The sequence below is a fragment of the Papio anubis genome, chromosome 11, assembly GCF_008728515.1.
Source record: "Papio anubis isolate 15944 chromosome 11, Panubis1.0, whole genome shotgun sequence".
Classification (NCBI taxonomy): Eukaryota; Metazoa; Chordata; class Mammalia; order Primates; family Cercopithecidae; genus Papio; species Papio anubis.
Genome location: NC_044986.1, coordinates 124,909,424 through 124,921,893, shown reverse-complemented (window position 1 = coordinate 124,921,893; position 12,470 = coordinate 124,909,424). Strand labels below are relative to the sequence as shown.

At 41.8% G+C, this 12,470-nt stretch overlaps 2 protein-coding genes across 4 annotated transcripts in view; both read right to left on the bottom strand.

Annotated features, from left to right (window-relative positions):
- ADARB2 (adenosine deaminase RNA specific B2 (inactive)) overlaps nt 1–12,470 on the bottom strand; it is a 672,719-nt gene that overhangs the window by 167,303 nt on the left and 492,946 nt on the right. The window lies entirely within an intron of this gene.
- Nucleotides 1–12,470, bottom strand: part of LARP4B (La ribonucleoprotein 4B) — a 64,153-nt gene that overhangs the window by 15,025 nt on the left and 36,658 nt on the right. For all 3 annotated transcript variants that reach the window (XM_009213869.4, XM_009213870.4, XM_031652559.1), the window contains exons 6-11: nt 12,016–12,119; nt 6,539–6,649; nt 5,043–5,096; nt 4,747–4,956; nt 1,083–1,189; nt 389–640 (exon numbers count right to left, since the gene is read on the bottom strand). In XM_009213869.4, coding sequence (XP_009212133.3) covers nt 389–640; nt 1,083–1,189; nt 4,747–4,956; nt 5,043–5,096; nt 6,539–6,649; nt 12,016–12,119 — 838 coding nt within the window. The remainder of the gene's footprint in view (nt 1–388; nt 641–1,082; nt 1,190–4,746; nt 4,957–5,042; nt 5,097–6,538; nt 6,650–12,015; nt 12,120–12,470) is intronic.

The following is a 12,470-nucleotide window of genomic DNA, read 5'->3' as shown; positions in this document are numbered from 1 at the left end:
GCTCTCGCAGAGGGGCCTGGTGAGCCGGCGATGCTGCCAAGAGGAGACTGCAGGCACATGGGATGAAGTCTATGACTGCTGAGCTCCAATGTTTCTACAGACAATGATCTAAAACATCTACAGTTCTCACCAGATAATGATCTAAAACACCTACAGTTCTCACCAGATAATGATCTAAAACATCTACAGTTCTCACTGAACCATTTCATATTCCAAAAAAGATGAAGCCATTTAAGTCTCAACAATTATATAAAACCCTTTATGTTTATAGCCTTCAATTAGATTTTCTGTGATATACTTAAAGACAATTACAAAACAGACCTAAATTAAAGAATTTTTAAAATATTAGTAGTTTCCGATGGTACACAGTGGCTGCTCAACAACTCACCTTCCCCTCCCTAAACCAGGAGAGGATTCAAGACTGCCTGGCTCCACGCGCCCAGGCCCAGCCTCTCTCTTGGCATATGCTGAAGGGTTTTGTATCCGTGTTCTAGTTTGACCTGCTTGCCTTGTTTGTGGACTCCGGACACCATTAATTAATCGATCTGCAGTGAAGTTAAATATTGAAGGACTTTCTAATAACCCAGGTCCTCTCTCCGCACTAGGAATTGCATGCCGCAGATGAGATTTACTAGGATTCCTGTAAATAAAAATGGTTTTATGTGTTCAATTATAAAATGATCAAGGCATGACATAACATGCATACTGATAGGGAATAGCTAAGCTGAAATCTGCTTTCTATTTAATAAAATATAAAAACAGGATTTGGGATGGTTAACTCCTACCACATAGGATAACACAAATCTATTAACAATGTGCCACGATTCTGCTGTTTTTCCGTCCAGGCCCAAATTAAAATCAGGCACACCTGATGTGTACAAGTTGCCCCAGAGCCTCCTCTCAGAGAATCTGAGGCAGGCACCCACGCCAGATGGTAGTGCTTAGTCTTTACAGAATGCAGCTGTGTGCTTCAAGTGGCTCTGTCTGCAAGGAGCAGGATTAGTGATCAAAGCTCTCTCATCCCAGCTCCGGAAGGGCAGTAGCGTAAAGACCAAAAGCACTAGGAACGCCCCGGAACTTGCCTGCTTCGAGGAGGATACTGTCTGAGAGAAGTCAGAGGAGACGCCGCAGGCTTGAACGTTGGAGACGTAAACCCATTTATAAATCCAGTATTTGGAAATGGAGTTACCTAGATTCATTTGAAAACAGACAAGAAACCATAAAACAGACTTCAATTTCATTAATACCAACAAATCTGTGGAAACGGACGGCATTTCTTGATGTTGTCAGAGTCGTGACTCATGTTGAGACACGTATTTTACAATTTTATCGCCAATGGGTGCTGTTTAGAAGTAGGCTGGAGCTTTTGTGCATCCTTTCAGCCAATCCTTACAACAGTCCAGCAAGGAGAACTGACACGTGGAAACTGGCACTGAGGAAAGACGTGGTCAAGAGTGCGTGGGCTCCAACAAGTGTTGTAACCTTTAGCACGTAAGTCTGATACTACCTCCATCGCTGGCAGGAAGTCAACAGGTCTTGATTCCTGATGGCTTTAATACAACTCATCAACGTTCTCAATCTCAGGAGCACCTGCACCTGCACTAACCCTACTGCTGCTCACTCGGCTTGATCCAACCACAGACTGACAGCGCCTTTACTTTACCTCGACACAAGTCCTGCTCTGCAGACCAGGGTATTTTCATATCATCATTATTCCCCAAGTCACAAGGTAAACATGGCATGCAAATATACTAACATAAGATTCAGACGAAAATTAGAAAGGGCCACAGAATCCCTAAAAGATCTTAAGCAGTTAAAAATATTGAGCATAGAATTTTAAGTATCGGCCAACTATTTTTAAAATCTAGACACATACAAAAGTAAGATAAAACTTAGTGTTAAAACAGTTCCTTTAAAGAAAAACAAAAAACAAACAAACAAAAAAAAACCAAGATCAATCACTCTAATTCTCTGGCTTCTGGATCCATGGTTTCCAATACATTCTGAATCACTAACATTTTGCTCCTAATGCTCCTGACGCAGGGCGCTTAGTTCCTGAGGGCCTTACAGTCCACACCCTCAATGTCACTAAAGTGACAGAGATAGGCATAGAGCCCTCACCTCGTTTGGAGAAAAAGAGAAAGAAAAGGAAAAAAGCAAGTAATTCTCCTTAATTAGAGCTAACTGGAAGATATAACAGAAAAAGAATATTAGAGATAGCTTGGGACCAAAATAAAATCATACAAAAGGCAAGTTAGAATCTCCAATTTGCTACTTGAGAGACTCTATACGCTGTAAGAATCGGATTCTTTAAAAATACATCACACATGGCTGGGCGCGGTGGCTCACGCCTATAACCCCAGCACTTTGGGAGGCCGAGGCGGGCGGATCACTTGGTCAGGAGATGGAGACCATCCTGGCTAACACGGTGAAACCCCGTCTCTACTAAAAATACAAAAAATTAGCCAGGTGCAGTGGCGGGCGCCTATAGTCCCAGCTACTCGGGAGGCCGAGGCAGGAGAATGGCATGAACTCAGGAGGCAGAGCTTGCAGTGAGCCGAGATCAGGCCACTGCATTCCAGCCTGGGCGACAGAGCGAGACTCCGTCTCAAAAAAAAAAAAAAAAAAAAAAAAAAATACACCACACAGGAGGAGCCGTGGATGCAGACCTAGATCTGAGGCTGTAAATCACGGGAAGAGCAATGAGGACTATTCATTTCAAGCAAGTCATTTTACAGACAGAGCCCTGATAGTCCAGTAAATTTGCTCAAGATAAAAAATAAAATTAGTCATATATAAAAAATAAAGTTGATTATTAATGCTATTAACTTCCTATTATTACTTGTTGGGGATTAACAGGCATGACCTCTTCAGTTGCAGAACAAGGGACACACATATTTTAGAGCAAGTAAAAGGCTGCGATGGAGCCCCAGTTCCAAGACTCAGAGCAGGACCAGCTGGCTGGCACACACCGCAGTCTGAACATACAACACGAGTCAAGGCCATAAGCTGACCCAGGACCCCAAGGATCCCCAAGAGGGTCAACCATGATTAAAGAAATGGGAGAAGCAACTGCTGCAGGAAGAACTAAAAGGACAAGCACGGCAAGCCACGTGCAGCGATGATTCTTCAACACCCAGAGCCTATGCACTAAAGTCTCTCTGAGGTTCTCTCATGATATGCTTTTGGGAAAAGGAAGTATTCAGCTATGGGTACACTTTTACAGATGTACTACTTCAAAAAACCAGAAACTTTCTTACCATTAGGACTTACTCAAAAGAGACAGACGTAACTTTACCAAAGGTTCTTCTACTGCAGTGGTTCCAGACTCAAGGGGAACTGGGGGCCTCTGAAAATCTCTCCCTGTCCCCGCCTGCAATTCACACGGCCTTAGGAGCTATTTTATAAATGGAGTATGGTTTCATTTCTCTGCTTAAACCTTAGACAACTTCCCACAAGCACTAGGCCAAAGCCCACAAGCCTCAGGACAGCTAAGCACCTGTGCAGTTAGGCCTGGAAACTTCCAGCTCGCTCCCCAACTCCCTGCCACCTGTCTACGCTTCAGCTCCAACACCCATGAATCCACGACCATCTTCTGTTCATGAAACTTCCTTCTCTTTGATTCCTTCTGAAAAACTCGTACTTAACCCGAAAAGCTCAACCTAGACAACAACACAATCCCTGATAAGCCCTGTTGGTCTGTGTTCTGCCATTCTGTACACATTCTGTACGCGTGTCTCCTTGGCATGTTTGACTTTTCCAGCCTGAGTTGTTTGATGGGCCCATATCTTCACTTTCCGTATACAGGCATTTGTTTTCTCGAGTTCACTCTGCTCTGAACCTACCCTCCTTTTCTGCCTGTCAGCAGTGACATCCCTGCCCATCAGGGTGCCTGGCTCCCAGCCATCCGACCCCGAGGACCACCCAGTCTTCCCTTAGTCCACAGCGAAACCCTGGACATGAACTCTTCAAAGCTACTAACTCAATTTCTGCTTTCTGACCATAACCTTCTATGGATACTACCCTTCAATCTCTCCAATTCCAACTAACCTGCATTGCTACCTCATGCAAACCTCTAGTCCATGAACCCATCTTCACTTCTCAACTAGACTTCAGCTTCAAGGACATGCTCATCCATGTATTGCTGACTCTTGTGCATCCAATGCCACCAAACTCATGCTAATTCCCACCCAGGACCCACCTGATCTTTCAAGCATCTATAGCAGCACACAAAGATCCAGTACAGACTTATGAATTCCAACCACAGCCTTAACAAAGGCCAAAATCCATAAAAACTAATCATGTCAACCAACTCTAAGGCTGGTGAGAAGTGAGTAAAATAAGGCTGGTGAAAGAGCAGGCCTTCTCCTCGGTCTTGCTGTCAGAAGTCTATTAAACACCTCTTCCTCCTCAGTTAATCCCCCTTGCATTGTCCTCTGTGTAGGGACACCAGGTACACTACAGCTCTTACCGCCCTCTGTATCTTGCTAAGAGCTGCATGACAAGAGCTCAGGAGAGGGGAGAGTGGAGAGGGGCTGAGCAAGGATTGTGATCACAGCAATCCAAAGTTCTTTATGCATAAGCTCTGTTCTCAACTAAATTTAAAATCCCCCACATAACTTGAAGGTCTATTTTACTATGTCAGACTGCACACATATCTGGCTTCCTATTAGATGAGGATTTTAATCCTTCAAATTATCTAGCATAGTGTCTACAACATAAATTCCTAGTAAAGAAACGACGTACCAGGGGTGGGTCAAGATAGCTGTGCGTTGCTGACCACGTCTGGGGCGTGATCAGGCTGTACAGGGGGAACTGCTGCTGGGGGCTGTACATGGGAGGGAAGTAGAACGATGTCGCGTAACGCTGCTGGGCATACAGGTTCACGTCCAGGGGTCTAAATCCATTCTTTGGCAAAAATGTGTTTATAGCTATTGCCTTTGCTTTTATCCGCGCCTGTTTGAAAATACGTAAGTTTCTATTAGAATACTTAGGAACATCAATTTGCAAATAAACAAAGAATAACCAATGGTCTTGCTTACCTTAATTGGTTTTCCTTGAAAAGTTTTGACTTCTTCTCGAAGGTATTTGTAAGCCTAAGGGCAAAATTAAGTACAAAATTCCATTCGATTAACCTTATGAATAAGAGGCACCAATAGTTCACTCAATAGCTCAAATAGGGAAATATATATTTAAATTATGGTGAACAGAACTTAGAATAATGATTCTTGACACCCCCTGGGTCACAGATCCCTTAAAATAACCTCATAAGAGTTATGGAACGTGTACCCCAAATTCTCACAAACAAGATTTGTACACAATTTTGTAAGTATTAATAGATGCCATAGAAGTCTCCCAAAGACCACTGGCTAAGAACCTTGACCTGGTGGAAAATGATGAATACTGAGTTCCTAGTATTAATCCCAATTTCAGATTAGGAGTATGCAGTTCAGGAAATACCAGACAGGAAGGAAAAGGATTAGGATCATAACATTCTTTACATATCTCCTTGTTCTTCTCCACACTAATTCTACATTAAACCCCTATAAAACCGTGAAGGCCCTGCACCTCTGATACAGTCTCATCCAATCACCTTCGCCACGCAGGCTGGCAGAGCTCATGCTCAGCTCCACAAACATGGTTACTCTATCTTCCGTCCCCCTTTTCCCCGCCATCCAATTCAAACCCATCTTTCAGGTTTCTGTGTTTTCTTTTCTGAACCCCAGATATTGTTTATACCATTTAACACTTTATAATACATGTGTTAGTTTTCCCACAAATAAGATGTTTCCTTCCCTTAAGGGCAGGAAAACTACTAACTCCTTATACTTCCTTACAGAGCTTACTTCTCAATACCATTAAAAGCATCTTCCAACATACAATGAAGTCTCCTGGGAGATGAAAATTAGGTTCAAATTTCCCCCCAAACACTTTGCAAATAGTAAAACTTTTCTCTGCCCAGACAGAAGAACAAAACTGATTTTCCTAGGTTGCTTAGCTTGCTGTCCTTAGAAAGTAAAATCACATGCTTTTTATATTGCTATAAAAATTATCCATACAGGCCGGGCGCGGTGGCTCAAGCCTGTAATCCCAGCACTTTGGGAGGCCGAGACGGGCGGATCACGAGGTCAGGAGATCGAGACCATCCTGGCGAACACGGTGAAACCCCGTCTCTACTAAAAAAATACAAAAAACTAGCCGGGCGAGGCGGCGGGCGCCTGTAGTCCCAGCTACTCGGGAGGCTGAGGCAGGAGAATGGCGGGAACCCGGGAGGCGGAGCTTGCAGTGAGCTGAGATCTGGCCACTGCACTCCAGCCCGGGTGACAGAGCCAGACTCCGTCTCAAAAAAAAAAAAAAAAAAAAAAAATTATCCATACAAATACACTCATTTAAGTTTCTACAACTTGATTTCCTCTGCAGATTATATTCGAACTTACTATCACAAATAATCTCAATGCCCAAGTTTAGTCCCAACATGCACTAATACTAAAAACTGGTAAACTATGCAATTCATAGGGTGATGGTGGAAAGAACTTACCTGTTGTGCATCAGCTTCTGTTTCAAATGTAATAAACCAATTATCATTATATGCAAATTCACAGTTTATAAATTTTGGTAAATTATCTCCTTTAAATAGTGCTTCTACTTCCTACAGGAAATAGAGATGTTAGAAATTAATTCTCAACAATGCCACTTTTTGTCCTCACCACAAATTTTTTAACAAATGCATTATCTTAAGGAACTATCCTTAAACAAACTAACATACCATGATGCCTAGTAAATTTCTCTTCCAAAAAGGATGAGGGTTCAGCAGGGCTTCCAGAATCAGAATCACAATGCCATAGAGAAAAACAGTTACACAGCTTACAGCTTCCCCTACTCTCAAGATACCATTAAGCTAAATTAATGTGAAAACTATCATGCCATTTTCTGGGCTGATAATTTCACAACTTTAAAAAATAAAAATAAAAACATTGCTTGGACTTCTGTTTCTGGCCATGATGGACTAGATCTACTCTCCCAGATGACTCAATTTAAAAAGAACGGTTTCAGGCCCTGAACCCCAGCATGTACACAAGTGTGATCCCTGAGAGGGACATGAACGGGGTGCGGGGGGGTTGGTGGCCCTCAGTGCCTGGGCCACAGAGCCCGCAGGGTAAGCCTGAGACGGCCTTCCCCACATCTCCAGCCTGGAAAACAGCTGCCTGAAGGAGGAGAGGGAACAAGCCCAGGGCAGGCTCACCAAGACCAGAATGGTTTGTTTTCCCACTAGCCACCGTGGGAAACTCTCCTAAACCCACAGGATAGCAGGGACAGTGCTCAGAAGGGCACTGCTTCAGCCGTGGGGAAAATGAGCCCTGGAGAAAAGGCTGCTCTGATTCCACCTAACAAGTTGGCTCCAAGTAACTTAACTGCATTTCAAAACAAAGCTCAAGAATATTTATTAGAATACAAAAATATTCAGTAAAGTAAAATTTAAAACGCCAAGCATCTCCTCCAAAATCACAAAGCATGCAAAGAAATAGAAAAATATGACCTATAATGCAAAAGATTAGACCTAGAAATGATAGAGACGATAGACTTAATACACATAAAACGTTTACTGCATGTATATTCCATATCCCATAAAAGGTAAAGACTGAGCATGTTAAACATACATGGAAGATTTTTTAAAAACATCCAAATCAAACTTCACTGGAGATGAAAAATACAGTGTCTGAAATTAAAACTACACTAAATAAAATAAATAGCTGGCTAGACACTTTCTGAAGAAAAGGGCGAAAGGGAGAAGAAAACATTTAACAAAATGGCTTGATAAATTTCAGGTACAAGAAGTTTGAAATCTACACCAAAGTATATTGCAATCAACTTGCTTAAAACCAATAGTAAAATCTTCACAGCAGCCAGAGAAAGACTTATTACACACAGAAGGATGATGATAAAAACCACAGAAAACGTATACCAGAAGAGAGAATATCTTTAAAACACAGAAAGGCAAAAACCCCATCAATCCAGAAATCTATATGCAGCAAACACACCTTTCATAAATAAAGGTGAAATAAGATTTTCCCAAACATACTAAAGCTGAAAAAAATTCATCATCGGCAGACCTGTACAAGACATGCTAAAGGAATATCCAAGCAGAAGGAAAGTCCAGATTGACATAAAGGAATAAGAAGCACTGTAAATGGTAAATACTGAATAAACATAAAACACGTTTTTCTTATTTTTAATCTCTTTTTAAAAATGACTTGTTTAAAGCAAACACAACAACAATGTATTGTGAGGCTTATGACTGTGTAGAATTAAAATGTATGACAACAGCACAGGCCAGAAGTGGAGAATGGGAGAGCATGGCTGTAAATGGGAGGGCATGGCTGTAAATGCGACGGCATGGCTGTAAATGGGAGGGCATGGCTGTAAATGGGAGAGCATGGCTGTAAATGGGAGAGCATGGCTGTAAATGGGAGGGCATGGCTGTAAATGGGAGGGCATGGCTGTAAATGGGAGAGCATGGCTGTAAGGTCAAGAGGTATGCTGCTCTGTGAATTACACGGACTCTACTACAGTTAGAGGGTCAGCTGGAAAGCCTAAAGAAAGGGGGTCCAATCTTTTGGCTTCCCTGGGCCACACTGGACGTGGAAGAACTGTCTTAGGCCACACGTAAAATACACTAACACCAACGATAGCTGATGAGCTTTTTTTTTAAAAAAAAAACAACTCATAATGTTTTAAGAAACTTTGCGCATTTGTGTTGAGCTGCATTCAAAGCCGTCCTGGGCGGCATGCGGCCCACGGGCTGGAGAAGCATGCCCTAAGGCACAACTAAAAAACAGAAACAAAGAGTTATACCTAATAAGTCAAAAAAAGGAGATAAAAATACACATTTAATCCCAAACAAAAGGAAGGAAAAGGGAAAGAAAATAAAGAACAGAAGAGACAAACAGAAAACAAACAGCAAGATGAAGAATTTAAATTTAATCATATCATTACATCATTAACCTCTTAAATGTAGATGGGCTACGCTCTGAATTAAAAGACAGAAACTGGGCCGGGTGAGGAGGTTCATGCCTGTAATCCCAGCACTTTGGGAGGCCAAGGCGGATAGATCACAAGGTCAAAAATCAAGACCATCCTGGCCAACACTGTGAAACTCTGTCTCTACTAAAAGTACAAAAGTAGCTTGGCATGGTTGCGCACGCCTGTAGTCGGAGCTACTTGGGAGGCTGAGGCAGGAGAATCGCTTAAACCCAGGAGGCAGAGGTTGCAGTGAGCTGAGATCACGCCACAGCACTCCAGCCTGGCAACAGAGTGAGACATCATCTCAAAAAAAAAAAAAAAAAAAGACAGAAATTTTCAGATTGGATAAGAAAAGCAAGACCCAATTACACACTGCTCACAAGAAATCCACTTTAAATACGAAAACACAAACGAGTTAAAAGAGGATAGAAAAGACCTACCATACTAATGTCAATCAAGGAATGCTAGAGTGGCTATATCCATACCAGATACCAGAAGAAAAACAGCAACAAGGAAAAACAGGGCCATTCCATAAAAAATTTCTAGCCAGGTACACTTCAAAAAGTACAAAGGAACTTGACAACCAAATGAACTACAAAAAAGGATTCCAGGGATTCTAATGCCCTATGCTGTTGTCCCATCACTGGTAAATGCTTACTGGTTAAAAGACAAAACACATCAACGCAAAAGTCACACTTGACTAATGGTAAATTAGGATTATGACTTTTAAACTCAAACAATAATACTTTCAGGCTACTAGACCATCAGTCTACTAGTGGCAAGAATGGTTGACTCCTCTGCCTCTGGGAAAATCCTATTTTTAAGAAAATCAGAATCAGTATTTAAAATGTATTCATCACTGACAAGCACCTAGTGACATTTAAAGAAGAATTTTCTGGAAACTCCTAGCCTACAGTTCTAAGACCCAGTAGAAGGGCTCTATAAAAATTATACAGAGTCCTTGGGAACTTCTTTTCTTACGTGGATTGTTTTAGGCTACTTATTTTCCTTCCTTTTTTTCCCAACTTTTAATTATCAAAGTTTCCTTTAAACCTTCTCTCTTAAGACCTTCATTGCTCAAGTTTTACAACAGATATAAGGTCAGCAGTTTTGAATAATATAAATATTCCAAAATCAATGTCTACTGCTAAATGCAGAAAATTCTCCTTGGTTAAAGTTTTACAAACATTTCAAGTCTTAAAAATTAGGATCTATGTTTTAAATATTACTTTAAGTTAATACAGATGTCCAAATTAGTCATAAGAAATATGCTGGTCCTCAGCTGGGCACGGTGGCTCACACCTGTACTCCCAGCACTTTGGGAGGCCGTAATCCCAGCTACTCGGGAGGCTGAGGCAGGAGAAGTGCTTGAACCCGGGAGGCAGAGGTTGCAGTGAGCCAAGATCACGCCACTGCATGCCAGCCTGGATGACAGAGCAAGACTCTGTCTCCAAAAAAAAAAAAAAAAAAAAAGCAAGAAATATGCTGGTCCTTCATATTCAGACCCTTAATAAAAATAGGAGGAAAAAATTATAATCCAAAATTCTTTTTCTCCACATACTACAATACAGAACTAGTAAAGACAGGCTGAGTTGAACAGAAGGTAAAACTTGCTAGGGTAGGACCATACTTACATGAGAGTAACAGAATTTCTCACGCCAGGCAGAGAACTTTGTTGGAATCCTAACCTTTGTCACATGCTAGTTTTCCTTAAGAAACTCTCACACACACTAACTCACTCGGACTGAAAAGCTAAATTTGGAAGCCTGAGCAGCGATGTCCATTTCCTCGGCAGAGAAGGTGTGTGGAAAGATGCAGTATGAATGACGAGGCGGAAATCACATGAGAGATGAGACCAACGACAAACCCAGGCTTCCTGTGTCCTGCAAGTCCCCAGAGCAGGCAGAGCCCATTTTCTGAGGTAGGATAAACTAAGTTCGCAGCACCTTATACAAAGACTTTGCTTCATGATTTCAAGGTGTAACCATCAGTGTGTTTACTACACAGAGCAACTCAGTTTAGGCATCTGGATAAACGGCAGATTTTACAGCAACATGTAACAGTAGATAGCTTTTCATTACTTTTAAGCTATCAGATACTGTGGTTCCCTAAAATTACTGCCCAAGTCGGGTGAATCATGAGGTCAGGAGTTCGAGACCAGCCTGGCCAAGAGGGCGAAACCCTGTCTCTACTAAAAAATACAAAAATTAGCCAGGCACAGTGGCAGGCGCCTGTAATCCCAGCTACTTGGGAGGCTGAGACAGGAGAATCGCTTGAGCCTGGGAGGCAGGGCTTGAAGTGAGCCGAGATCACGCCACTGCACTCTAGCCTGGGCAACACAGTAAGACTCCGTCTCAAAAAAAAAAAAAAAAAGGCCTGCCCAAGTTCCCAGTTCTCTAAGAGTGGCTGTGCTGGCTCAGACCAGGTTACCTGGTTCTCTGAGAGTGGCTGTGCTGGCTCGGACCAGGTTCCTGGTTCTCTGAGAGTAGCTGTGCTGGCTTGGACCAGGTTACCGGCTCTCTGAGAGTGGCTGTGCTGGCTCGGACCAGGTTACCGGCTCTCTGAGAGTGGCTGTGCTGGCTCGGACCAGGCTTCTCTGGTGTCTCTGAGAGTTAGGCATGGTGCTGGCTCGGACATCAGGTTCCTGGTTCTCTGAAGAGTTATTTATCACAAAAGTGCTTTTTTCTTGATTTGTGGGTTTACTAATCTTATTTTTAAATAAATATTTAAATGTGTTATTTCTAATTTCTAAATATAGAAACGAATAAACCTTCACTATCTTATTATAAGGAGTCCTGGGATCAAAAGGTTTGGGAATCATTGCCTCCTACTCTGTAACTCAGTGTGTATACACCCTGGGAAAACAGTGTTAATGTAAGTATTCAGTCTAAAAAACATACAGCCCAAAAAAACACACAAAAGTAAAAAAAAATCAAAACCAACAAAGACCTTTGGGAAAATGTCCAAGTAACCTTCAGAGGAGAAAGTACTTACTTCCACAGGGGTAGATTCAGGTATTTCACGCAATATTACTATGCAGCGATTCTGATTTGGCCTTACTTTCTCTCCCTTTTCATCCACTTGGACTAAAGGTAAAGCTATAAAGAGAAGAAAAATCAATGGTAAAACAAAAATATTAAAATGTGATATGCCAGTGGAATGTGTTACATTCTATTACTGTATTACTAAATACGCTAAAGAAACTTACAAATAATGGGCAAACTGTCAAAACTTTTGCTAGTCTAACACAATCCAAAGGTTTTAAACCAATCTCACATGTTAGTTTTCAAAACTAAGGAACACGGACATTTAAAATCCTGCAAGAGCCATGATGTATGTAACACTATGAAACAAAGGTTCTAAACAGCTCAAGCACTAAAAGCAGACAAAAATACAGGGTTAATGGCTTTCTCCTTTCCACAAGTACCTAAAGTGAAATAATCTTGTCT